Below are 27,203 nucleotides of genomic sequence, written 5' to 3' on the forward strand. Positions count from 1 at the left end.
CGAGATTTGAAAAGGGAGAAAAAAAAGTTCGGCAAAAGGCGGGATCGAACCCGGGACTATCACATCTAAAAGCCAACAACACAGGCTTATCCATCTGCATCACTGGAGCTGATGGTTTATACCCACTTTGAACTAAATCTAAATAGACACCCCGTATTTTTTATTCCATAGTAAGGGCAATTCATACAATACATTTAAACTGAGCTACTTTAATACCATCTCCGAACTTTCTACCACGACTCTGCTGTTCTTCGGCTGATTCTTCCTGTATGCGGTGATTGGCAGATGTCTCGTCCAGTCAGCGGTGAGTAATCCCAAACCAATGGCGCTGTCTCAAACTATACCTACCTCTTCCGGTTTGTCTGATTTGTCGTTGTGTTTTCTGACTTGTTATTTTGTTTTCGAATTTGTCATTGTGTTTTCTGACTTGTTATAATGTTTTCTGACTTGTTATTTTGTTTTCGAATTTGTCATTGTGTTTTCTGACTTGTTATAATGTTTTCTGACTTGTTATTTTGTTTTTTAGACTTGCATTTGCGTTTGTAATTTGTTATTTTGTTTTCAGAATTGTGATCTGCTTTGCACTTCTCTACCACCGTAGTAATACGATGCCTGAAGCGCTTATTTCATAGTCTCAGTGTATCCTAAGAATTTGTTAATAAATGAACCTTTTTTTCACTTTGACCAGTAAACGTTTATGGTAGCCTACTTTAATCTTTGCGGGGATTCTGGAACTAAACAACTATCGATTGTGTGCTATCGATTAGCTATGCCTAAATCGATAACGCGTTTTCTGTTTGCCATTTCTTACCATCGGCTTTGACAATGCGCATGCTCTGTTCCACTAGTCTGAACCACTCTCAAAAATGTCGATGTGGCTTTAATGTGAACTCCTATTGATTCCACGTTTTTAAACCGAGGTCATTATGGAAATGTTTGCCATTCTCTTTATTTGCATGTTCAGCCCCGTTTTGGCAAACCAAGAGGAGCGATTACCAAATAAATGCGACGGTAAGAAACAGAAAGTATCATCCTTTCGTTTGTCCCTTAGGTGCTGAATGTAAATATATATATATAACTATCCTATAATGTAATTCATATGAAATATCCCCTTGTGCAAAGTTTTCCTCTGTAGGCTACTTCATGTGTAAGTTATTCAGTCAAAACGAAACTTCAGTCGGGTTCTAAAGTTTTTTTTTTTCCTTTTAATAGTTTGTAAATTACTGACGGTGGAGTTGCAGGACGTCCTGGAAAAAACTGGCCGCTCGAAGGAAGTTCTAGAGCTCGGAGAAGTTTTGGACACTGGCAAGCGCAAGCGCAAAATCAAATACTACACTTCGTAAGATCTTCGTAACATACTGATATGCAGTGTTGGGGAAAGTTACTTTTAAAAGTAATGCATTACAATATTGCGTTACTCCATAAAAAAGTAACTAATTACGTTACTTAGTTACTTTTTATGGAAAGTAATGCATTACGTTACTTTTGCATTACTTTTAAAATCTGGACAGGGCTTGCTTGTTTGTTTTTAAAATAAAAAAGTTATATTTTTGGCAAATATAAAAGCCTTTTCACACCAAAAGTGAAATGAATAAGCCTCAGGCTGAAGAGAAAGTACATTTACATCCGTACAGTAGAATGCAGAAGAAGACATTTCAACACTTCAGCAATAAACAAAGACACGCAAATGTTTGTCTAGAGTAATTTTGGCTTATTGGTTGAACTGGATCATCGAAGGTCAGAAGCAAAGACATTGGTTAATAGAATAGGATTAAATACATAAAGGATATTTGTGTTGTTTAACATTTAACTATTGCAGGTTTGCGTCATATTCTGAGTTGCATTATTCTTATTCATTTTGAGGAATACTGAATCGGTGTTTTTTTGTGAGTGAGATGAATTAATGCATATTTATATTTATTTTAGAACTACAGTAACATCTGATTTCTCTCAACATGGGGACAGGAGAGCTGCCGATCAATAAATTGGAGAAAAAAAAGTAACTTATTTGAAAAAGTAACTCAGATATTCTCTTTTAAATTAAAAAGTAATCCGTTACTTTACTAGTTACTTGAAAAAAGTAATCTGATTACGTAACTCGCGTTACTTGTAATGAGTTACCCCCAACACTGCTGATATGTCAGTTCTGTCACTATGAGAAAGCTTAAAAAACAAAACCCTTAAGGTTAGGAAAAAAACTAAATGTACTAATGTTCTCCCACCTCTTGCTATTATGATTTATTTGTTTCCAGAGAGACGCGACTTACTGAGGCCATGGACAACATCTGTGAAAGAATTCTGCAGTATAAAGTCCATGCTGAGAGACCAGGGAGCCTTCGCTATGCCAAGGTATTATTGAGCGCACCTTAGCACTCTTTCCCAGCCCTCAGTTGCATGAAATGTGTGGACTTTAAATGTGTGGATTTTGTTTGCAAAATGATAAATAATTTTAGACTGCTGTGTTTCTCAGGGCACGAGTCAAACCATGAACACACTGAAAAATCTGGTGGATAAGGGAGTGAAGGTAGAGCTGGGTATCCCTTATGAACTGTGGGATGAACCATCAGTGGAGGTGGCAGACTTGAAGAGACAGGTAATACTCATGCACTAACAAAGAAAGAGCCGTGGAGTGGTGTAGTTGCATGTTTTCGTCTTCATAAATTATATGCAGTTATTGTTTGAGATTACTAATAATTTTTTATAGTGTTTATGAACTGGACTGTCGGTTTGTAGAATGTTAAAAAGAGGATCAATATACTGTCTTCTAAATGAAAAATATACCTTTTGGGACAGTATGGTCAAATGTATATATATTTTTTCTTGTCATGTTTATATTACAGTGTGAGACCATGTTGGAAGAGTATGAGGAGATTGTGGAGAACTGGTACTTTCATCATCAAGATGAGAGACTTGACAGATTTTTCTGTGCAACCCATGTCCTCAGAGACTCGGACCAAGGTAGAAATACACTGTATCTCTTAGCATTCACGAACATACAGACTCGTAATATAATCCTTCCTCTATGCATAAGCCACTATTTTCAGGCCTTATTTGATCTCTTTCAGAGTGCCTGAATGAGGTATGGAAAGGTGACATGGGTGTAAAGGGATCCAAAGAGGAGAGTGAGGGAGAGAACAGAAGACAGACCCATGATGCAGGAGAACTGTGAAAGCAGAGCCATAATGGTTGATGAATGCATACGACCTGTATTACATCTGTGCACAAAACTACAGGAACCAAGGAAGCATCAAAGTTTTTTCCTCAAATCTACATGAACATGACTTTACAGCAACGAACACTAACTGTAAGTGTTCAAAATTGTCCTAATCTGTTACATTTGCCAGATCATGGTATGTGAACAGTCCTTGGTATTTTATCTCTTTTTCCATGCTGATATCATGAATTTCTCAGTGTTTCCAATAATGAAGAAAGACAATGAAATGTGCCTTTTATTGTGTATTATCTTATAGGGATGTGTTAGAGCAACTACAAAAACTAACAGTTTTTTTACTGATCGACTTGATAGGGAATTTTATACGTATTTATCATTATTGCACAACCATGCACAAACCAAAAAGATGCTTTTAGGATTTTGTATTGTGAGGTACTTTAAATATATTTTCTCCTGATGTAACATGTACAGTAATGTTTTTAAACAATGGATTCTTGCTATAAATCATAAGTGTGGCGTCTTTGTGTGTGTGTGTGTGTGTGTGTGTGTGTGTGTACCTGTTTTTCTGTTCTGGTGGGGACTTAAACCTGAATACACACAGACTCATGGGGACTCGTGTCACGGTGGGGACCTAAATTGAGGCCCCCATGGGTAAACAAGCTAATAAATCACACAGAACATAGTTTTTTGAAAATCTAAAAATGCAGAAAGTTTCCTGTAAGGGGTAGGTTTGGGGTAGGGTTGGTGTAGGGCAATAGAATATACTGTCTGTACAGTAGAAAAACCATTACGCCTATGGAGAGTCCCCACAAGGATAGCAAACCAGACGTGTGTGTGTCCGTCCAAAGTGCCAGTAGGAGCTCTTTAGGTCTGGCTCATCATTCGCCAGTCTTTTCAAAAAGAGAAATGATCCTATCCAATTAACTATTTAAGGTCAGTTGAGGAGCCTATACCTCCTCAACCGAGGGCTCCAGTGGCGCAATCAGTTAGCGTGCGGTACTTATAAGGCAGTATTAAGCAAAGCGATGCCGAGGTTGTGAGTTCGAGCCTCACCTGGAGCAATTTTAACATGCAGGTAATACTCATGCCTTCTGGTCAACATGAGCTCGACGTGAAATTCTCCACACTGCGTATGCAATTGCAGATGTCCAAAACGCCTGGGTGCAATTCAAAGGAGAAATTAAACAGCTACCCAAAAAAAAACTTTAAGAGTAGGGATATTATTAACAGTGTTGGGGAAAGTTACTTTTAAAAGTAATGCATTACAATATTGCGTTACTTCCTAAAAAAGTAACTAATTACATTATTTAGTTACTTTTTATTGAAAGTAATGCGTTACGTTACTTTTGCGTTACTTTTGAAATCTGGGCTGGGCTTGCTTGTTTGCTTTTAATATAAAAAGTTATATTTTTGGCAAATATAAAAGCCCTTTCACACCAAAAGCCTCAGGCTGAAGGAAGTGTAAATTCACGTCTGTACAGTAGAACACAGAAGAAGAAAGTTCAACACTCTTCAGCAATAAAAAAAAGAAGAAATATTAGTGTATCTTGTGTAATTTTTGCTTATTAGTATGGTTGAATTGGATCACTGAAGGTCAGCAGCAAATAAATGGGATTAAATACATAAAGGATATTTGTATTATTTAACATATTTAATTATTGCAGCTTTGAGTCATATTCTGAGTTGCTTTTAACTGTTTTTATTAATTTTGAGGAAAACTAAATCAGATTTTTTTTTTTTGTGAGTGAGTGAGATGAATTAATGCATGTTCACATTTATTCTAGAACTAAAGTAACATCTTACTCCCGATTTCTCGCAACAAGGGGACAGGAGAGCTTTCAATCAATAAATGGGAAAAAAAAGTAACTGGCGTTACTTATTTGAAAAAGTAACTCAGATATTTTCTTGTAAATTAACAAGTAATACGTTACGTTACTAGTTACTTGAAAAAAGTAGTCTAATTACGTAACTCACGTTACTTGAAATGTGTTACCCCCAACACTGATTATTAATAAGAGCTATCCTTAAATTAAGTGATATTAAGTACTTATGGTGGCATTAAGTGTCAGTTGCTTTGAATTAAATAGTCTTGAAGTGGTAACTCACCGTCACCAGAACAGATAATAACTACATATTTAATTGTGTAAGCAATTAAGCTGCAGGACGCCTTATTTGTCTTTGTTTTTGCTTATTGTACATAAGGGTATTTTCGGATGTTTTCGTAAATTGTAACCTTGACATTCCAACACAAAATTATTACAATTTTTTAAAAGTTTTTGTATGAAAGATAATCTCTTCTTGTTGATCCCAGTTGGCTGGAGCTATATGATGTGCATGAACTGTCACCTAGTGGTTAAACACATGAGTCATGACAAGTGAATTCATGCTTATAGGCCTGTCAAAAGTCAGTAACAGTATCTATAACACACTTATAATAAACAGCTACCCCCACTTCACTGTAACACAGAAACTTAATTAGCAGATACTAATCACTAACCAGGGGTTTTAAGAAAAAAAATCCACAATGGTGCCCAAAAGGGGACTTAAAACATCTTAGACACCACTAGGGGGCACAAAGTCCTAAAACATAAGTCCTAAAGTCCTAAAACATAAACTAATAACCAAATGTGTCCATTTATAAACTGGTTCACTGATGGGGTGACAAACGGTCCTTGTGGATAATAAACCATTAACTTAGGTTGAAAGATATATGTGACATTATCACCAGTAAGGGACCTAGAGATCCGTCTTGCATTTCCTTTTTCAAGTTTTAGTAAACATGAGGATCTCATCCTATTGTGATGATTATTGTTCTGATGCACACACTAAGCTCCAGTGGCGCAATCGGTTAGCGCGCGGTACTTATACAGCAGTACAAAGCAGAGCAATGCCGAGGTTGTGAGTTCGAGCCTCACCTGGAGCAGTTTTAGGTCCTTTCTGTATCAAGGATGATTATTGTTCTGATGCACACACTAAGCTCCAGTGGCGCAATCGGTTAGCGCGCGGTACTTATACAGCAGTACAAAGCAGAGCAATGCCGAGGTTGTGAGTTCGACCCTCACCTGGAGCAGTTTTAGGTCCTTTCTGTATCAAGATAAATCACACAAGGCATTGTCTATGTCAGTGGGTCCCAACCCTGGTCCTGGAGGCACCCCAACACTGCACATTTTGTATGTCTCATTAATCAAACACACCTGATTCAGGTCATCAGCTCATTAGTAGAGACTTCAAGACCTGAAACTGGTGTCAGAGAAAGGAGACATGCAAAATGTGCAGTGTTGGGGTGCCTCCAGGACCAGGGTTGGGAACCACTGATCTATGTCACTTACAGGGGTTCATTGTTGTACTTGTGGGACACACAACCAAGACAGCTTTATTTCAGTGATCTACCATTAGTTATGCTGATTTCTTGTCATACACAGTAGGCTAGGCTACTAATGAATAATATGTCTTGTTCAATATGTCTGACTTGCATTTATAGATAAGTGTCTAGAATATAATTAATGACAAAGAATGCTTTGAAAGTGATATTACACTTCAGCAACTTTTTTTTAAATTACATTAATAGAATCAAGTTTTTATTACATCTAAAATTATACGCAAACTGATTGTGTATTTATAGCTTTGATACAGTGCACTTTTTCATTCATTTCTCACTCTCTCTTTTCCTAATGTGTGTTTGTTTAAAAACTTCTTAAATTCCCCACTTACAAACATTTGAAATGAAAGAAAACGCAGGGCCAGCTGCTAATGACTTCTATGACCGAACACAGTCATTAACTGTACTGCACATTCTTTGAAACATTATTAATCACACATGTATGACTTCCTACCAGTGCAGTGCTTTTGTTCTTGGTCATTAATTATTGTTCGTATGGGTCATTTGTGAACTATATAGCACAGATCATGCTTTGCCCTTGTTTTTCTTGATCAGTATATCTACATCACAGAATTGTCAGTGTGAACATTTGTTTTTAATGCATGCATTGAATACCAAACCAGTGTATCACTCAATACTACAGTATAGTTTTGAAAATAAAATATTTCTGCAGACCACTGTATTTAGAATCTAATAATCTGGGGAACATGTGCTTGAACAAGACCTGCAGACATCGCTAGTCTGCATATGCATTTTATCTGAGAAGAACCATAAAGTGGGAATTGATCTAGACCAAGTTACACTGCAGGATTCTGATACTGAATCTTTAGTCCTCGAAATGTTACTTTTCAAACAGGATAAAGCATATCTGACTTAAGCAGAAATATGAGTTCTAACATTTGTAGAAAACAAGTCATTTGAACACTTCTTTATTTTGTATTCTTTATTATTCACCATTCTTGTGTTCTCCTTCTATAACTAAATAACAGGAAAAATGTGACTGTGGTTTCAGAGGTAACCTACTTAAATTTTAAAAACAAAAAATAAAGATAACCTTGTCCTTACCTAAGCCTGATTTTCTGCCATCTTGTCTCAAACTATGTATTTTTCTGGCATGATTACCCCTCAAATGTTGAATGTTATTCTATGTGATAATTGATCCAAACAGTTATGAAATGTGTATCCATGGAATCTATAATGGCGTGTTCCATTTGAAATCAAAACAGAAATTATGCCAAGGATTCTGACTTCCTTTCGTCAAAACAAAGCTCTCACGAGCAGCTGTTTCAAAATCAAACACAGTTTTGCACTGTTTGCATCATCAAATACTTGAAACCTAATTAAGGATGAAATGAGTGGAAACGAGACGAGTTCAGACAACAAAAGAAGCAGGAGGGAAAAAAAACTGGGTGATAAATGACTAAAGCTGGTTTTAATATTTAAGAGGTTACAGAACATAATTGCAATCAAAAGCTAATACTCCAGCACTGTTTTTTTTTTTCTTTTAACAATAAATGAAATCCATAACTTGATAATACTGACAAATGAAGTGCCACTATAAAATCTATAGGTGTATTTTCTAAACTAGTTGTAGTTGACCACAGTAGCTCTCACCTCCATTTGGTGACATTCGCTCTTGCCGCTCACTTCTCTCCAACACACTTCTTGTCTGGTTCAATATCTGGACTTTCTCCAGCCTGCTTTCAATATCACATGGTGTAATAGATCCAGCAGACACGTTCGTGTGTTGCAGCACCCAAGTCAAACTGATCTGTGTGGTGAAAGAATGCCAAGAATATGTGATATGATTGTACCAGTTCATCCCTCAATTAAGTTTGTTGTACTTGACAAGCATCCAAAAACATCAAACCTTAAAAGTGACATGCTCTAGGCCTACAGCATGGGTACACACAAGCATGCACCTTGGAAACAGTCCTCCAGGGAAGTCATCAATCAGTTTTATGGGACTGCTCTGAGAGAGTTTCTTTTGTTTTCCTTTCAATTCAGTTGTTCTTTTTTCACTCGCTCCCCTTGCCTCACCCTTACTCACTATTTCCATATGTGTCAGCTTTAGATCCTCTCCAGAGAGGGAGCGCCTCGTTCCTGGGGTTACCCAAAGTGTTGTTTCAATTGCACATTGAACTTTGAATTGACGCCCGCGAGGGTACAAGTTCAAGATTACGGTGCGTAACCAAAATTGCCTTAGGGGATATTAGGGATATATTAGGAAACCGAAAAAGGTCTTTCTTTGTGCATGCATTCCTAATGTGCTTAATGCATGTACAGGCATTTAGTGTGTGTGTATATGTATGTGTGCGTCCTTTGCCAGTGAAGGAGTTGACGTCAGGGTGATACGTAACCCTGCCGCGGCGCTCTGAATGCAGCAGGAACTTGCGCTGCTCAGCCTGAGAATATCTGTCCACTTGTCGTGCAGTTATTGATCAACCAGGACGCGGCTACACTGGCAACCCGCATTGAAGCGCACATGGTAGGTAAACTCAGTTTTGCTCTTGTGCACCTTTCCAGTCCCCGCTTCTGTCTTTAGATCAGAACAGGCTTGATCAGGACTGCTGACAAGGGATTTAAATTTAGAATAACCCGTTGATTAGTCTTAACCAGTGATGGTGCTAAAGTAGCCCGCGCACTGAAACTCTAGTTGTTCTTTATGGAGATGTGTTTGATCAAAGTGTTTTTTTGTAGGATTATGATTGTTATATATATTTTTGTATACATGCACTTGCATGTACATAGCACTTTTTATTGCAGCATGAATCGGGTGCAACCAGATCATTTATTTTACATAATTAATTTATTTTATATGTTCATTTGTTTGTACAAATACAAATACAAAACGTGATTTATTAAAAAAATTATTGTCTGCTGCTTACCTAGAATATTTTTTTCCAAGCGCTATAATCCGTATACCAAGTATCTTTAAAAGTGTTGTTCTCCTGTAAAAAATTAATTAATATATAAAAGCCAAGTGGATAAAAGACGTTCACTTAACTGAAATGCATATTTTAACATTTAATAAAGCAACTAGCAACATTTAATAAAGCAGTTGTAAATGAATGCATATTATCTTTTATCTTATTAAGATGCATGATTATCAAATGTCATGATGCAAACTAATTTAGAAAGTCCATAATTATTTTTTAAATACTTTCCATCGGATTTATGGGACACAATCAGTTTAGGCCATGCAATACAACAACGGGGTATACAAAGGCCCGAAAACTAACAGCTTAAGGCCATGTAGGTGGCCAGCTGCGAAACAATTATTTTAGTAAAAAAATGCAATTTCCGTTCCCCGTTCTGCGGGCGCACTTCGTGCCTCGCTATTCTGTACATATACGTCGGGTCAACTGATAAACACGAATGGTTGTAATTATAGCTCCATAAAACAGAATTTTTCATTAAATGATCATTATAGGGTTCGACTTAGTTCACATCCCATGTGATTTCAATCTCATTGCACAATACAAACTCAGATTACAGTAGAAATATAGAATTGAGAGGAAATCTCGACAGTCCTGCAATGATCAGTTATCTTTTCTTAAAGGATGATCTGTAGGCCTGTTTGAACGGAATGACCAGCTATTGCCAAGCTGCCAGCATACTTGACAGGATGATACATTCTCTCGCTGTATCTTCTAAAACACATGGTTAACTTGCATTTTAAACGTTTAATTGACGATAAATGGGATGAACCCCCCCTTGCTAATTGTTCCACTCTATAGGTTCATCGTGGAATGTTGTGCTTGGCATAACTGGAGCACGGAATCACGGACGGCGATTTCATGTGCATCTGTTTTTCAACATTGAGACGAAACCTGCAGGGAAATTTCATGATTTCACTGCCAGGGCACATAGCGTGGGAGAGAGAGAGAGAGAGAGAGAGAAAGAGTGATCGGCCTCTCTTTTTTTCCTTATTTCTCTCCCTGTGCCGCTGTCTAGCCTACTGTACTACATGTGTTTTCCTATTCAAACATGTATCCTTGCTTGGACCTATGTTCAAGCTGACAGGGCGCACTATGAATATTCTTGTATAAACTTCAAAGCACAAAAGTTTACATCTGGCTTGGCTTCTTGAATAAGATTTCACAAAACGCGAATAGAGCATGATTCAAAGTCAGAATTAACCAAAAAAAAAACTGTCCTGTATACTTTGCAGTGTCTCAACTGAACGAACTGAACGAACTGTAGCCTACCAAATATATTAAACAAAGGGGAATATGTCCAACACTTCATTTTCTTTCATTCCGTTTCGTGTTTTGTACCTATGTTGTGCATCAGGTTGACAAAGGTGTGTTTGACAAATTTGTGTCAGTCAAAATATTATTAATAGCTATTATGCTTCTGCTGAAGGATGCCAGTTTACGACATTTATCACTGAAAACATTATAGTCTCTGCCGTGCATGACAACTAATCTAATGTCAGTTCAAAACCAATATATCCATGCTTTGCAGATATTCGCTTTTAATTTTAAGACCATTTGAAATTAGGCTACCGGAAGATATAGAGGTGTTATTGGCAGCTGCTGCATGGTTAAACAGGTGTGTGAGAGCGCGCGAGCAAGAGTTCATGTCCTATAGCAGGGATCCTCAAATCTGGCCCACGAGATCCACTTTCCTGCAGAGTTTAGCTCTAACCCTAATCAAACACACCTGAGCATGCTAATCAATGTCTTTGGGATCATTAGAAAATCACAGGTAGGTGAGTTTGATCAGGGTTGGAGCTAAACTCTGCAGCGCATTGGCCCTCCAGGGCAAGATTTGAGGAGCCCTGTCCTATAGGATACGTACAACGCTGAAATCGACAGGTTTTTGAAAGCGCAAGAGAAAACGTTCTTGTTTCTATTCATCTGAGGACAACAAACAGACAGTTAGTGATTTATTAATTTATGATGGACAGGGACATAACCGCAATAAATCACGCAATTTTAAATCAGTTCATTTCAAGAACATGGATCCCACGTGTAGGCCTATCGCGGGGATCGCTTGTCAAAGATTCAGTACAACCTTGGCTGGCTGTCGTCCACGATGAAGAATGTTCAAATGTGTTAAGCAGGCCAAATCTTTCTCATCTGTCCGACAACAAACCCCAGGGTTGAGATTTAGGACGTGAAGCGCAGCACTGTGTAGCCTACGCGGAAACTGACAGGTATCGAGCTCTCCATAAACCTGAGTTCTGTGCCAAATGTGTGCAAAATCATATTTCAGAGAGAAACGAGGAAACGTTCTATCACATTCCAAATCACTTCCTTTTTTTACAATCATAGATTTGTATATATTTATAAAAAAAATAACTTTTTTTTTTTATGTATTTTTTTTATTTGTATATTTTATTCCTCTAGCTACGACAACTTGCTTTGATCTCTGTTTAACTTGGGAAAAAAAACTTTTTTCAAAAAAAGGATTGCCAAAGACGTGTGAAACTCTCAAGTAGATAACAACAGTTTGTATGCTATTTTAATTGTATATCATATAAAACACTAAAACACTTTTCTCAAAAAGAAGAGGAAAAAAAAAATCTCCGTTTCTGTGGCGATACGAAAATCCCCCCATTTGTTTTGAACGACCCGTAGGCCTATATAGTCGGGGCTGTAGCCTGCTCGATGATTGACTGGAGGTTTTGTTTGTCTTTTTCGAAAAGCTGTTTGGTCGCGCATAAATTACATACTTCAACGCAACCATGTATTCAACCAATGTATTCCTAAAACAAATGGATTAAGCAAATTCCCATTTAGATTGGAACGCAGTAGAAGTAGCCTAAACGCTGACAAAATATTCGAGATGTGTTGTAGGCTAATATGCAATTAAGACTTTTTTAAATATATAAGCTATATGATAAAAATATAAACATATAATGGCTTCTTAATGACATATAATACAATGGCTATCAGTCTCGTGCCTCATCTTGTTGGCTCGAGCACAAACAACGCTGATCCGATCATTTCTTTTTGACTTTGTGATCATGAGGAAGCCCCCCGATCGTTTTCAAAGCTAACTTCCAGTGAACAGGAACGGACACTTTGTAGCTTTCATATGCGACGGGTGTGAATTTATGGAAAGAGCTAGATAAATTGTGGAAACTGTATCCAAGGTTCTACGTGCTGCTATAGGCTGAGGCTCAGCAACTAAACAAGTTTGAATTTCCCATACGAAAATTAACCATACTACAAACAAAAACATGGTTACTATAGTTAAACCATGGTAAACACAAATTAGCAATGGTCTTGCTACACTAACCATAGTTTAACCATGGTATTTATAGTAAAACTGTGGTTATCAGTGCGCCAAAACAATGGTTACTACACTTTTACTATAAAAAAAAAACATGGTTATTTTTTGTAAGGGTTGTCTTTTAGAAAGGAGCTTACGAGCTTAATAAACCTATTGGTTAAGCTTCAATCCATCAAGCATGTGTAATGAGCTATGTTCAATTAGCTAGCACTGCAATGAAGCCAGGGACAATCACAAATCATGCTGAGAGTGGATCAAACCCTCCCTGCTCGAGACGACAGCCGTGAATATCTACACGCTCTCATCACTTGCCCAACTTACAGTCTTACGCATCGCCCTCAGATACACTGCCGCCTCTCCGAAACCGGAGATTCAATTAATCAGGCGATCAATTAATGCGGAAGGGGTTTTGACAGTGTTCTCAGTTTTCCCCTGGGGCACGTCGCAACATGTGTGGAATGATCGCGAGCCGCACACCGGACCCTGGGAATGTGCACTGCTCTGTCCTGCAGTTGGCCGCTCATCACCTCCCGTTGTAGAGGCAGACACCTGGCGATGTTTTCGAGAAAAATGCTTTAAACACGTATTATTGGAAAGAAACATTAAAACGTATAGAAACCCAAAGAACAATATGTAAGACAGTGGGTGGTTTTACCTCTCAGTGCGCTTTCTTTGACCTTCATGTCCCCTATGGGTCCTCATATTTCAGCCTACGAGATAATTGAGCCAGTGACTCTCTCAGTGCTCCCCTCTCCTACCGGGCCGTTTATGCATCCCTGCTGACTTTGCTGTCAATGTCAAACGCTTGTTAGGACATCATCAATCATCAACACTTAGGAACATTCTCAGAACTTTGAAGGCAGGTGATACACTGAGAAAAGAGAGGGTGAGAAGAGCTGAGGGAACAGCAAATGTTCGTAAGTGTTCATCTGTTAGTTTAGGATGCACTTCCAACAGTTAACAACTGATAATTTGAGGCACTGACCGAACACCGAGGATTTTACAGTGCGTTTCATTAGAAGCAAAGAGTGCACTCTAAAAAATGCTGGGTTAAATACAACCCAGTGCTGGGTAAAATAGGGACAAACCCAGCAATTGGGTTGTTTTGACCCAGCGGTTGGGTTAAATGTTTAACACAACCTTCTGGGGAGTAACCCAACCGCTGGGTCAAAACAACCCAATTGCTGGGTTTGTCCCTATTTTACCCAGCACTGGGTTGTATTTAACCCAGCATTTTTTAGAGTGTGTTAGCTCTTAGATGCAACCCATCTGCCTGCCTTTTTTAAACCCACAATTTGTCAGGGCTCTATATCACTCTGTCTAAGGAAGAGTGAGTGCATTGTTTGTCTTATCTGCAGGCGAGATTTTGCAACTTTCTCTGGTGTAGATTATCATCAGATAAATAAACAGACTCCTCCATCAGGCCAAGAAGTGGAAGACACAGATTCATTACTGGGGGCCTGCAGACAGGCGAGTACAGGCTTATGCTGTCTTGCCAGAGGAAGTGGTTCAACTTGAGCATGCATTTCTCACATTCAATCTATAAATCTGCTTTTATGCTTTTAAAATTTTATTTTCTAATCTTAGTTCCCCACATTTCCCTGTCCTTCTTACTTTCACTACCATTCTCTCTCTCTCTCTCTCTCTCTCTCTCTGTCTGTCTCTCTCTCTCTCTCTTTTTGCCATCTTGCCTCAAGTTAATTATTGAAACTTAGAATCAGGGCTCAAGGGTACAGACTGCGGGGCAACCAAATGTTGCACTGGGTCTTGGAACAGACGGGTCCCATTTTAACCCTGGAATGCATAAAGGGCGTGATTTATGGAATCTGTGTTTTCAAAAAGATTAATTTAATACTTTTTAATAATCCATGCATTCTTCATAGCTTATGTGAACCTCTTCTGTTAATTAACCTTATAAATTCCATTTGTATATTTATTGTTTTTAGACAGAAAAGTACACATTTTTGTAAAGGTGGTCATATATGTATTTCCTATAGTATTTTATTTTGTAGAAATAATATTTATTATATATTTATATTTATTTTATATTATTATTATTTTTTTCAGTATAAAATAGCAATATATTATTGTTGCCAATAATAATATTTGTTTTCTACATTTTTGTTTGTAATGATGTCAATTTCATATTTTGAGTTTTATGACAGTTCTATATTTCAATGTATGTAAGGGCCAATGCACCACAGGTGTCCCTTTTCAATCAATATCACTGTGATTTTATACATGTACTACCAGCCAAAGTTTGGCCCCACCAGAAATTATTTTTCTCATGTTCTAAAACAAGTAGGCCTGTCCAAAATTTTGAAAAGTGCTGGTCTCAAATGTGTTTGTGTGATGTGCTGGACCTGTCTGCAAAAATCATGGCCAAATAATCTGCAAAAGCTACCAGGAATTAAAATTTCTCACAAACATTTTACAGTTATAAACAAATGTTACAATCTAATACGGTTAATTTTGACCCTTTATACAAAGCTACATATAGTTTAAACTCTCTCTCTCTCTCTCTCTCTCTCTCTCTCTCTCTCTCTCTCTCTATATATATATATATAGTTTATTTGGGTCATGTTTACTTTATGAATCTTTTCATCCCACTTTTTCTCTCAATAATCAAGTCAACTTATTCCTTCCTACAGTGCTTCTTCCCATCTCCCCTCACAATTCCCCATCTGCAATAGACAGGTTTAGATTAAAAGAGTGGAAAGCCATAAATATGATAAATGAGAAAGGGCTTGGAATATTGGACCAGCTGCTCCACATGCTCTATGTCATCTCTTGCAATCTCTCCATGTTTATACACTCAATTGCCCCTGTTCCTTCTTTACAGAGTTGAAAATGTCAAAATGAATATACATTTAAAAGCCGCATTAAGTCAGACACTTTGACACAGACCAGATAAAGAGAGGCCTCCTACTGACAAATAGGCCTCTGATTGGCTGGATTATGTGTGTTAAATGGTCGACTTAGAATCTAGAATGAGTGTCGTGAGTTGTGAGCTGGGATGTTTTTAATTGTGGCACAGGTGGTGTGGTCTGAGAAAAACCATACTGCAATGCTCTCGCCTGTTTGAGCTTCACTCAACCGTCATGTAAATCCATCAGTATCCTGACTTTTTGTTATATGACCTCTTATACATTTTTAATCTTTCTTTTTCTCTTTCCCTACTGTTATAGGCTTGATGACATCATGTCCAGATATCACTCCCCTCCTTTCCAGACACTCTCCTTCCTCCCTCTTTTCCTCTTTACCCTCTTCCCTCTCTCCCTTCTTTCTCCTCTTCTTTCTCAATCTCCTCTCAGCTGGACCTCTCCTCATGACCCTTGCTACCACCTGGATGGACGTCCACGCCACTGTCTATCTGAATTCATCAATACGGCCTATGGAGTGCCTGTAACGATGGAGGACCTCCAGCAAGGACCCAAGACAAACATCAGCACTTTAACAGACCTTCATAACCCCCACAATCTGACATGCTGGACGGCTGCCGAAGGCTCAGGTGGTGGGGACTGGACTTTAACAGTTCCCCTAGGCAGACGCTTTGAAATCACTTACATTAGTCTTCAGTTCTGTCAACAGGTGGAGTCTGTAGAATCCTATCCCATCTCCATCTTGAAGTCAATGGACTTTGGCCGGAGCTGGCGCCCCCTACAGTTTTATTCAAGCAACTGCATGGGCACATTTGGCCGCCCTGCGCAGTCCATCGCTCTGACAAAGCACCAGGAGACAGAGCCGCTGTGTTCAGATCCCAGACCACTGCAGAAGCATCGTGGAAATGTCGTGCTGGCCTTCTCGACTTTGGATGGACGTCCTTCCTCACCAGACTTTGACTACAGTCCAGGGCTCCAAGATTGGGTGACTGCAACAGACGTAAAGATAGTATTTCATCAATCATTGGATAAAATGAAAAAGCAAGAAGACAAACTAAATGACGTGGGAGGCACATTTAGATGGAGGGAAAGGGGAGACAAAGCTCTGAGGTTTGGCGAGAAAAACACAGGCGTTGAAATTTGGAGAAACAGTCAAGAAAAACAGACTTCAACACAAAGAACTAGAAACAAAAGCACTGTGCCCCAAAGTGGCCTCAATGTTACTCGAAAAGAGATGGGATCTCAAGGTAGAGTGGGAAGGGGCAGAAAAAAAGACAGTTACAAGCCATGCCAGGACGGCACATGTGATTGGTCCCTAAATATCCCACAGCAGGGCTCCAAAGGGCGAGAGTTGAGGAGAAGAAGAAACAATGCAGGGAGGGGGAAGTCCCATTCTAAATCGAGAAAAAACACCTCACGCAACCTCGTTCCATCATCTCTTTACACCCCACTGAAACCCTCTCTTGCCCTTTCCGACCTGCAGGTCGGCGGCAGGTGCAAGTGCAATGGCCACGCCTCTCGCTGTCGTCGTGACAACCAGGGGCGTGCCCTGTGTCAGTGTGAGCATCACACATCTGGGCCGGACTGTGACGTGTGTGAGCAATTTTTTTATGATCGACCGTGGCAACGGGCCACACCCAGCCAACCACACCCGTGTGTCCGTGAGTTTAAGCCTGTGTGTGTCTGGTGGTCTGTCTATGCTTAAATGTCTATTTTTAAATAGGATTCACTGCTACTTACTTGCAGAAAAATAGTATTTTTCACACAATATCATATAAAATAAGAACATCTTCATTATATAATTTACAATCCACTTTAAAAAGCCTTACTCTTAATGAGTATTTTCGTTTAATTGACCAGTTTAAACCACTAAAATCCTCAAATTAAAATGACGCAATAAGCAATACTTAATAAAACTTTGTGACTTTATTTTACTTTGGATGATTAAATTGATTTCATTCGAGTAATCAAATCAAACGCACTCTCAATTGACAAAAGCCACAAAGCATGCTGGGTAATCAGTCGTGCCACATATTAAGACTTCGGTGCATCCGAAATCGCATACTGTCTGGGTAGGTACTACAATTGAATTTGAACTTACTTCACCGGTAAAAAAGTATGTTCTATACGAGTATGGGTAGTATAAATGATTTCGGATATACTACTCTTTTAGCGTATTGTTTTTCGCATACTATACATACTACTGTCAGATAATGTAATCTTATGCAGTGTTGCTTCGCAAATAAATTTGAGCATTATTTAATGTTTTTTTCTAGAAGAAATTCCATTTCTTTACTGAAACTAAACTGTTTTTCACTCCTTTCACTGCTATTTTATAATCCTCTATCTGTGCTCATCTTTGTCTGTTTCTCTCTTTCCCAGCATGTGAATGTAATGGTCACTCTACTAAGTGTAGGTTCAGTATGGCCGTGTATCAGCAGTCTGGTCGAGTCAGTGGAGGCATTTGTTTGAAGTGCCGGCACCACACAACGGGACGCCACTGCCAGCTCTGCCAGAACGGATATACGCGAGACCACAGCACACCGCTCAGCCACCGCAAGGCCTGCCAGCGTCAGTAACAATTGATTTGTCTGTGTGTTTTATGTGGAAATCATGTTTAAGCTGCTAGATACGTGAGTGAATCATTCTTGCCGTTCCACAAGTGAAAAGAAAAACATGTTTTTTTTGGCTTTGCCATCTGTGGGGTCTGAGGTGTGTGAAAGGCAGCATAGTCTGTGTCTATGTTATGGCTACACTATGAGTGATGGAATGCGCACTGACATTTTAACTTTGACTGCTCTCATATCTATGGCATGCTCATGGAGCATTTTAGGCAATGTCCCAATATAACATCAGTTCACACTGCATGGTTGTACATGCATTTCATACATCAATGTTTATTTGTCATTTAGTTTGTAAAATGTATACAAAATCTAAATGATGTCTTGAAAATACCATAAAACCTCTGCTAACACCTAAATATTTGAATTAGATGATAGAATTACCTTAGAAATTTGGAAACTGAAAGATTTAGAACTTGTTAATGTTAAAACAGACCTGACTTTTTAATCGTGTATAAATGTTTGTAGGATGGTTGGAGTTTTGTTTGGATGAAGAAAGGTTGAGCAGAAGCAGAGAAGCAGATCTTTCCTCTCAGTGGTCTCCCAGCCATCACACATAAGTTTTATGGGGAAAATCTTGCTCAGGGGTCAATGAGACTTGAATTACAACTGAAGACACAAACCACAGCTGCCTTGTTCTGTGTAGTATTGCTCGTCATTTCCCTTCATGTGTCTAAACCTGCTAGTCTCACACTAATACCCTTAGTCTCATGATAATTCTCAGCTCCATTTTTTTCCCTGCTTCTTCTTTCTACATTGCTCTTGTTCCTAATCTTTTTCTTCACTTTCATCCTTTCATTTTCTATTTTGTTACCCTCAGCATGCCAGTGCCACCCCATGGGTGCTGTGGGACGTTGGTGTAACCAGTCCACAGGGCAGTGTTTGTGTAGAGAAGGAGTCACAGGACAGAGGTGTAACCGTTGTGCCCCCGGGTACAAGCAAGGCCATTCCCCCCTCCGGCCATGCATCCGTAAGTATCACAGCTTGCATTACAAATTTGATTGGATTCTGTATAATAATTAAAGTTGCTGGCCATAAGAAGCACTGTTTACAGTAACAATATACTGAAATATTAGCCAGGATAAGTAATCGGCCCATATCTGGCCATCGAACTGTAACCACGTTCTCCCCCACCTAGTCAGTTAAAAATTTTAGTCATTACATGTACAGTTTTCATTAACCTACAGTTTGTTTTTGCATAGGCATTCTACATTCCTAATTTGTCTGTCAACTTAAGTGTGCATGACACAATCCATAATTTAATATTTGGTGGATAAAATACACGTTGCACATAAGTTCTCTGCCTTTCGCGTCATACACACAACACAGTCCGATAAACACATATGCATACCTGACAATGTCAAGGTCTGACCTTGAAATAGGACTAGTACGATTTCTGTCTGGCCAATAAAGCGTGTATGTGATAAAAAAAAAAAAAGATAATTCATTGCTTTAGTACAACTTTTGAATTCTTAAAGTGAATGCAAGTGATCTTATAAGCTTTCAGTTGATAGTAAAGTTGATTTCTGTTTTATAAAACAAGCTTATATTCATTTAATATACAGTAGTTTGTGTCTTGCTATCACTGAATTGTATAAATTATAGGCTATAGTGGTCAGGTGAAACGGCCATTTCAACCCATAAACTACTTTTCAAAAGTGACAGTGAAGATATTTATGCCACAAAAAAAAATCTAGATTCCTGAGAAAAAATGCATCACAGTTTCCACAAAAATATTAAGCAGCACAACAGTGACCAACATGGATAATAATAATAATAATAATAACACTGATAATCATAATAATGATATCTGAAGTTTCATTATGCTGAAGACCAAAGTAATGGCTGCTGAAAATTCAGCTTTGCCATCACAGGAATAAATTACATTTGAAAATGTATTAAAATATAAATTGTTTTTTAAAATTGTAATAATATTTCAGCTTTGGTGAGCATGAGAGACTTGTTTTAAAAGCATCTCTTAACCGACCACAAACATTTGAATGGTAGTGTATGTTTCTGGGGATCTATTGTGTTTTTTCCCGTTTTATTTTTCACCTCAACTGCCCTTGACCCAATTAAAAGGCTTAATTTATTTAAACTCCAAACTCAGTATTATTGTCCCTTGGCAAACTACTGTTTGTTTATGAAGGATTTAGTAGAAGCCGCTCTGAAATTCTAACGCCTTCCCCTCATTCCTGTGAATAACTGGTTCCATACAAAGTCCTGAAACTTCTCAGGTGGTGCCACTTGGCTTTCATCAACATTACAATCAGCTTTCCTGAATTTCTGCGTGCTTCGTTTTCATTACGTGATAATCCAATGAATATTGCTGCGTTTTTATTTCTCAAAGTTCACATAACAGCGCAAGCCTCAGTGAGAAGGTTGACATGGTGTGGCGAACAGCACCTGTCGTGGTGCACAACCAGACCCCGTTTCCCTCCCAGCACGACAGACGCATAATTCTTCACGGGTTACAGCTCAGTGATAGAAGAGCTTGTTTGTTGTTCTACATGGATCGTCTCAACATGGATATTTATAGCGTGAGCTCCCGTCTTTCCTGCACCAAAGGCGAGCCGCAGCTAAAAACATGACCGGCACCAGCGAACCGTTTGCCACCTCTCATGGAGCAGGAAACGCAGCCGTCGTTTATCACAGGGAAAGTGACCCAGACATGAGATATTATTAGCACTTGAAGATTTGTGGGGTTTATATTTTGGATAACAGGGACCAGGAAGTCTCAGGTTATCCATGTTAAAAACTATATATATATATATATGCTACATCCTTTAAAGCAAATGGATTTCTTCAGGTCTACATTTGCCAGCTCTTACACCCAGAGACCTACTAAATGCCTCCGGGGCTAAAAACACCAAAATGAATTTGAAGCTGTTTGACGTTTGATATGAGTTATTGCTGAGGGACTTTCGAGTTTGGGGGGTTGGAGGAAGAGGATAAGGTGTCAGTGTCCCAGTTGTGTCAGAGATATGGGCAGAAGCACAGAACTCATGGGTAATATATGGTTGACCCAGCGTTGCAGACCTATCATGGGCCATATGTATGCGTGTTTGACATAGGGCGTCCTGATAGGTGGCCCTATTGACCTTTAAGACCACACACATGCACAAAATTGTCTGGGCTCACTCACAGTGACAAAAGTACTCTTGTTTTTACCACACAAGCATTCCACATGCACTAAAACACAACAGGGCAAACTGCAGTCACAGCACACACGTCCCCTTTCTCCCTCACACACTCACAAATGGCAAGTATGCCCTAATGAGCCACTGCAGGGATTAGAACGAGTCACCCACAGCGGAGGTGTGAAAAAGAGGAAGGACAAAATGAAAGGCACACAAATAAACTTGTCACTGCTTGCTGTAATTTAAAGAGACCCTTGTCCCCCTTTCTCTCTGTCTGTTGTTCGTTCAGGTATTCAGGAGGTTGCACCACCCACCCCAGTCTACCAGCCTCAGTACAGCATTGGTAAGCAATTGGTTCTTCCTTTGTTGTTCGTTCAGGTATTCAGGAGGTTGCACCACCCACCCCAGTTTACCAGCCTCAGTACAGCATTGGTAAGCAATTGGTTCTTCCTTATAAACACACACAAACACACACACACACACACAATAATTTTATTTTGAGCTTTCTGCTTAGATACACTGTTCATTTGTGAATTGTCATCTTTTATCCAATGTAAAATATTTATTTTTGTTAATGTTATGTTTTTTTCACATATAACATTGCTAAAGCTTTATACACAAAGCAAGAACAATGGCAAGAAACAACACAATAACAATACAATTATTGTTAAAGACGCATGTTATACATAATTAAGCAATTAAATGGGATTTACTGTCCCCTAGTGGATCAACTTTGTTCTGTAACATTTGGTGGGTAACACAATTGCTTTCTTGCCACATGAATTTCTCTCATAAAAATGTTCTGCATTATATAGTGTAGAAAGATAATAGTATGTATTTTAACAAGCTGCACAATTGGAATTATTCATGTTCCTATAATGAATAATGTGGGATATGTAATGCACCATATTTTACATATTATTAACCTATGTATAATTTATCATTAGAGTTGATAAGATAGAGTAGATGTTTGCAGCAGAATTCAAATGTATCACCCGATTCTGTTATTTTCCTGTTTATTACTGTGAAGCTGCTTTGAAACAATCTGTATTGTATAAAGTGCAATATAAATAAAGTGATTTGACTTGACTAGTATACCAATAATTATAATAATTTATGGCTTTCCTATTTTATTTTAAATATAAATAAATCTGAATTTATATGTAGAAAGAAATTTACAGCATCATCCCTTGTAACTGCTAATGTATGTTTTCTCTACACAAATCAACATCAGAATGACTCTTTGTCCACTTTCAGGCTTGCTTAAAATACCTGGAACTGTCTCTGCAATTATTTAAAAGCTACTTTAATGATATCCAGTCACATTTTTTTGAAATTGCAAAAGAGTTCCATCCTGCTGTTCATTTATTGACACTGGCTCAGACTTATAAGCTTTATTTTAAAACTGTATTATTGTCTTCTGATACCACTGTGACCACTAGCCTCTGCTGACTCCCTACAAAAACCAAATATTGATACCAAACAGAGATAAGACCGAAAAATATATAACCCTTTCTTAAGAGACTCACATATGAGTCTCAGGTTGACTAAATTAGTTTTTTTGCAGGGTGATACTATCTTGAAATCTGGCCTGTTGACCAGCTGACAGTAAAAAACCCAGAGCAGATATTTTCTTTCTGAATAAAACGTGTTGTACCATTGACAGCAACAGCATATTGTGCAGTCTGCCATGATTATGGTAATATATACCTGCCGCAGCTGCTTTGCTAATATCTAAAAAAGTGCAGTGCAGTCCATTACTGCTGATTGATTTCACACACATTACTGTGATCTGCAATGAGTAGACAGGCCAACTCTAGATCTCTGGAGACTAAAGAACTGCCTTTTACTAAAAAACACTCCTGGACCCCTGTGCTCTATTAAATACTTGAATAGAGATATAGAACAGCCCTTCGCTTTCCTTTCTTGGAGAGAGTGATCTAGTTTGTACAAAGTGTCATTTAAAATAGATTACAGAATGTGTGTGATTAACCTTTCCATTGTTGCTTTTAGTAATGGAAAAAAGGTTTACATAGAAATGTTTTTTTTTAAACGTGTGAAATTACAGTAAGTGTTTCTCTCTCTCACACACTCCAGGCGAGGAATGTCTTTCTTACTGTCCACCTTCCCAAGCAAGAGTCAAAATGAATTTAGAGACGTATTGTCTCAAGGACTACGGTAAGTCCTTAACTAAGGAAATTTGTTCAATAAAAAAGGCAATTGTGCAAAAGTTAAATTAAGAAATAAAGTCACATCATGTGATATAAAGTCACAATTATGAGAAACAAGGTTGCAATTGTGGGATATTATTATTAAAGGTAAAATTACCTTTTTTTTTTTTTTTTACTGAGGTGAAAATCAAGTGTAGCATTAGTTCTGTCAGGTTACGTTAGTCAAGCTCATGTCAGCTGACTCTCAGCTGATCCACGTCTACCTATAAGGATACAACACCTTTCACAGCACCTATAAATAAAGTCCTTCAGTATTATTAGCATTGCTCAATAGCTAATTACCCTCCTCCATCCCCAGCTCCTCCTCTCATCCAGTCAGGATTCGGCCTTCTGATTCCCCTTTGAATCAGACTAATTTCTAAAATGTGTACATTAAATTACTGAACATAAGTGATATCCGCAATACCTTTATGTTGGATCTGTTCTGTTTATCCTAGGGGGTTATCGCTGCTCTCCCTGCTCTCATCCATGCTAGGCTGCGTAGATGCGCAGGGAGTTCTTGCCCAGAACAGAACCATACCGCCAATCCAAACTGTATGCTAACTGTCAATCATTCTTGATGATAGTGGTCCTGACAGAAATAGGAATATGGCAGAAATATACTGCCAGTCAAAAGTTTGGAATAATGAAGTTTGTGAAAGATGTCTCTTTTGCTCACCAGGCATAATTTTTTTTTATCTAAAATCAAATAAAGCAGTAATATTGTGATATATTATAAAATTTTAATATGCCTGTTTTCTAGATTAATATAGTTAAAAAAGTAATTTATTCCTGTCATGGTAAAGCTGAATTTCCAGCAGGCAGTCTTCAGTGTCACGTGATCCTTCAGAAATCAGTCATTCTGTTCTGGTGCTCAATTATTGTTGTAGCTATTTTATTAATAATGGTTCTTATTGTAACCAGTGTTGAAAATAGTTTTTGCTGCTTAAAATTCTTGTGGAAACCATGATACATTTTTTTCAGGATTCTTTGATGAATAGAAAATACAGTGAACACAATTTATTTCGTTATTTTACAGTATTTTAAATTGTAATAATATTTCAAAATATTTATTTGTGATCAAATAAATGCAGCCTTCATGAGAATAAGATATTTATTTTAAGAACATTAAAAAATCTTAACTATTTTAAACCGTTGGCCAGTAGTGTGTATAGAATTACATTTCTTTTGAAAATCACTGAAGCATGATGAAGAACCGTAAGGCCCGGAAAACAACACACTACTAGCCTCTTAAAATTGGAACATATTTTAAAACACTATGCATCATGCACCTGCCAACTTTGCAAATGGTCACACAGCACAGACACACACAAACACTGGGCATCATAGACATAACATCTAATCATCACACATTGCCAGACTTTCAAATCATTCTGAACACAACAATCTCACAGAAACCTGCGCCTTGTTGCTAGAAGCTGCACAACAAATTAAAAACATTTGTTTAAGAATCGGATCAACATATCAAACATGCTTGGTATCCTCTGACTGGATAGAGTCATAGTCCGCAGCTAAAAAAAAGTCAGAGTCTTAGCCCATCACACAGTATGCGTTGTTCTGTGAAATCTGTCAACTCTGCTGAAAATCCGCAGACATGCTTTGACTTTTGTCAACTACGGTTGACTTGCAAAGTGAGGTAAAAGTCATGTAATGTATTCCAGTCTTTAGTCATATTGTCTAACATCCTTGTCTGTTTTATGTCATACTTTTGTCCCAGTGCTGAAGGTGCAGGTCAAAAGTAAGGAACGTTCCGGTCCCTGGTGGCAGTTTTCCATATTGGTGCAGTCAGTTTTTCGTATGGGCTCTTCGCACGTAAAGCGAGGCGTTCAGGCCCTCTGGGTTCCAGATCGGGATCTGAGCTGTGGTTGCCCTGCGCTTCAGATGGGCCGGACATTCCTCCTGATTGGAGCGGAGGAAAGCGGCCGGAGTTGGGTCCCCGAGGAGAGGCGATTAGTCGCAGACCGCACCACAATGGCTTTGCAGTGGAGGGAACACTGGAGCCCCAAATTAAGAGGCTTCCGCGGACAGGACACCCGGGGAAAGTGCCTACAGGGAAATACCACTATGCAGAAACACTCTCACCCAAACTTGTACGAAGAATACACCCCCCCACATCTTAAACTGCAGTCTGAGCCACACATACCACATAAACATACACACGGGGCGCATAAGCAGCATCATTTAACCACACAATCTGGAGGATCAGACCTCACGCACACACACAAAAGAGGAGGAACTCAGGGCGTACATGGAAAAGACACAGAAATGCACCTTGAGGAGGACCGTAAGGCTGAAAACATCACTCAGGAAACACAACACATGTTGCAGCACACCCAGGATCCTCTCTCAGGTACTTCAAAGACGAGTCAAGTCAATGAGCATGAGCAGTACCACCCAACAGCATGTCCAACATGGTCACCTGGGCCACCTGTCTAACAAAATGAGATATTATGAGCAGCAATACAAAAGAAAGTAGTTTACCAAAAAATTTTCTCACACTATCATCCAAGATGTGGATGAGTTTGTTTCTATATTAGAACATATTTGGAGAAATTTAGCATTACTATCACTTGCTCACCAATGGATCCTCTGCAGTGAATGGGTGCCATCAGAATGAGAGTCCATACAGATGATAAAAACATCACAATAGTCCATATATAATCCACACGACTCCAGTCCATCAAGTAATGTCTTGTGAAGTGAAAACCTGCATGTTTGTAATAAAACAAATTCATCAAGATGTTTTTAACCATTGCTTCTGGCTAAAATAAAGTCCTCTATCCATAATATTGCTTTCTACAGTGAAAGAGTCGTCTCGTCTGAACTAGGAGAGAAATATAAACTGGAGGAAGCATTATTATGGATTATGGACTTGGATTTTGGCCATAAATGGATTATGGACTCATATTTGGTTACAACACCTTAATAATGGATTTCTTACTAACACGCAGCTTTTTACTTCACAAGATGTTAAATGATCAACTTGTGGATTATTATGGCATTTTTATCAGCTGTTTGGACTCTCATTCTGACGGCACCCATTCACTGCAGAGGATCCATTGGTGAGCAGGAGATGTAATGCTAAATTATTCCAAACTGTTCTGATGAAGAAACAAACTCATCTACATCTTGGATGGCCCGAGGGTCAATACATTTTTAACAAATTTTCATTTTGTGAATGATTCCTTTAAGAAATGCCTACAGTGGGCTTAAGAAATGGCATGGTAAGGGATATTTTGGTTGTCTCAAATCTAGGATGTTTCCTATACAGAGCCACTCAATCCACTGAATACTCACACACTTTGCTGTCAGTATCTAAGTATTTTTGTATACAATACATTTTTAACAAATTTTCATTTTGTGAATGATTCCTTTAAGAAATGCCTACAGTGGGCTTAAGAAATGGCATGGCAAGGGATATTTTGGTTGTCTCAAATCTAGGATGTTTCCTATACAGAGCCACTCAATCCACTGAATACTCACACACTTTGCTGTCAGTATCTAAGTATTTTTGTATGTTGTGCTATATATT

The 27,203-nt window shown here is 38.5% G+C and overlaps 2 protein-coding genes and 3 non-coding genes across 7 annotated transcripts; all 5 read left to right on the forward strand.

The window, feature by feature from the left end:
* Positions 1 to 785: 785 nt before the first annotated feature.
* On the forward strand, positions 786 to 3,663 carry cnpy4 (canopy FGF signaling regulator 4). The gene is made up of 6 exons (XM_016288003.1): positions 786 to 1,011; positions 1,213 to 1,339; positions 2,253 to 2,349; positions 2,471 to 2,593; positions 2,841 to 2,958; positions 3,066 to 3,663. Exons 1-6 carry the CDS (start codon positions 927 to 929, stop codon positions 3,167 to 3,169), a joined length of 654 nt encoding a protein of 217 aa, XP_016143489.1. The 5' UTR covers positions 786 to 926; the 3' UTR covers positions 3,170 to 3,663.
* A 476-nt stretch (positions 3,664 to 4,139) lies between these two features.
* On the forward strand, positions 4,140 to 4,233 carry trnai-uau (transfer RNA isoleucine (anticodon UAU)). The gene is made up of 2 exons: positions 4,140 to 4,177; positions 4,198 to 4,233. It is a non-coding gene; the product is annotated as a tRNA-Ile (tRNA).
* Positions 4,234 to 6,001: 1,768 nt separating this feature from the next.
* On the forward strand, positions 6,002 to 6,095 carry trnai-uau (transfer RNA isoleucine (anticodon UAU)). Its single transcript has 2 exons — positions 6,002 to 6,039; positions 6,060 to 6,095. It is a non-coding gene; the product is annotated as a tRNA-Ile (tRNA).
* A 53-nt stretch (positions 6,096 to 6,148) lies between these two features.
* Positions 6,149 to 6,242, forward strand: trnai-uau (transfer RNA isoleucine (anticodon UAU)). The gene is made up of 2 exons: positions 6,149 to 6,186; positions 6,207 to 6,242. It is a non-coding gene; the product is annotated as a tRNA-Ile (tRNA).
* A 2,455-nt stretch (positions 6,243 to 8,697) lies between these two features.
* Positions 8,698 to 26,238, forward strand: ntn5 (netrin 5). 3 transcript variants are annotated; one of them, XM_016287964.1, is made up of 8 exons: positions 8,698 to 8,734; positions 8,886 to 9,039; positions 15,986 to 17,340; positions 18,062 to 18,250; positions 19,121 to 19,270; positions 21,819 to 21,872; positions 23,538 to 23,618; positions 25,389 to 26,238. In XM_016287964.1, exons 3-8 carry the CDS (start codon positions 15,999 to 16,001, stop codon positions 26,105 to 26,107), a joined length of 2,535 nt encoding a protein of 844 aa, XP_016143450.1. In that variant the 5' UTR covers positions 8,698 to 8,734; positions 8,886 to 9,039; positions 15,986 to 15,998; the 3' UTR covers positions 26,108 to 26,238. The 3 variants fall into 3 exon arrangements, with proteins under 3 accessions (XP_016143450.1, XP_016143448.1, XP_016143451.1); XM_016287962.1 differs by lacking the exon at positions 8,698 to 8,734 and having other exon boundaries at positions 8,794 to 9,039; XM_016287965.1 differs by lacking the exons at positions 8,698 to 8,734; positions 21,819 to 21,872 and adding an exon at positions 21,730 to 21,783 and having other exon boundaries at positions 8,795 to 9,039.
* Positions 26,239 to 27,203: the final 965 nt, after the last annotated feature.

This window comes from Sinocyclocheilus grahami, unplaced genomic scaffold, assembly GCF_001515645.1.
Source record: "Sinocyclocheilus grahami isolate Dianchi unplaced genomic scaffold, SAMN03320097.WGS_v1.1 scaffold227.1, whole genome shotgun sequence".
Taxonomy (NCBI): Eukaryota; Metazoa; Chordata; class Actinopteri; order Cypriniformes; family Cyprinidae; genus Sinocyclocheilus; species Sinocyclocheilus grahami.

Excerpts from the sequence above, each read along its gene's own strand:
- cnpy4 (XM_016288003.1), top strand. The coding sequence starts at position 927 with ATGGAAATGTTTGCCATTCTCTTTATTTGCATGTTCAGCCCCGTTTTG. Across the intron at positions 1,012-1,212 it reads ATTACCAAATAAATGCGACG|TTTGTAAATTACTGACGGTG; the intron begins GTAAGAAACAGA and ends TCCTTTTAATAG. Across the intron at positions 2,594-2,840 it reads TGGCAGACTTGAAGAGACAG|TGTGAGACCATGTTGGAAGA; the intron begins GTAATACTCATG and ends TTTATATTACAG.
- ntn5 (XM_016287964.1), top strand. The coding sequence starts at position 15,999 with ATGTCCAGATATCACTCCCCTCCTTTCCAGACACTCTCCTTCCTCCCT. Across the intron at positions 18,251-19,120 it reads CCACCGCAAGGCCTGCCAGC|CATGCCAGTGCCACCCCATG; the intron begins GTCAGTAACAAT and ends TGTTACCCTCAG. Across the intron at positions 19,271-21,818 it reads CCCCCTCCGGCCATGCATCC|GTATTCAGGAGGTTGCACCA; the intron begins GTAAGTATCACA and ends TTGTTCGTTCAG.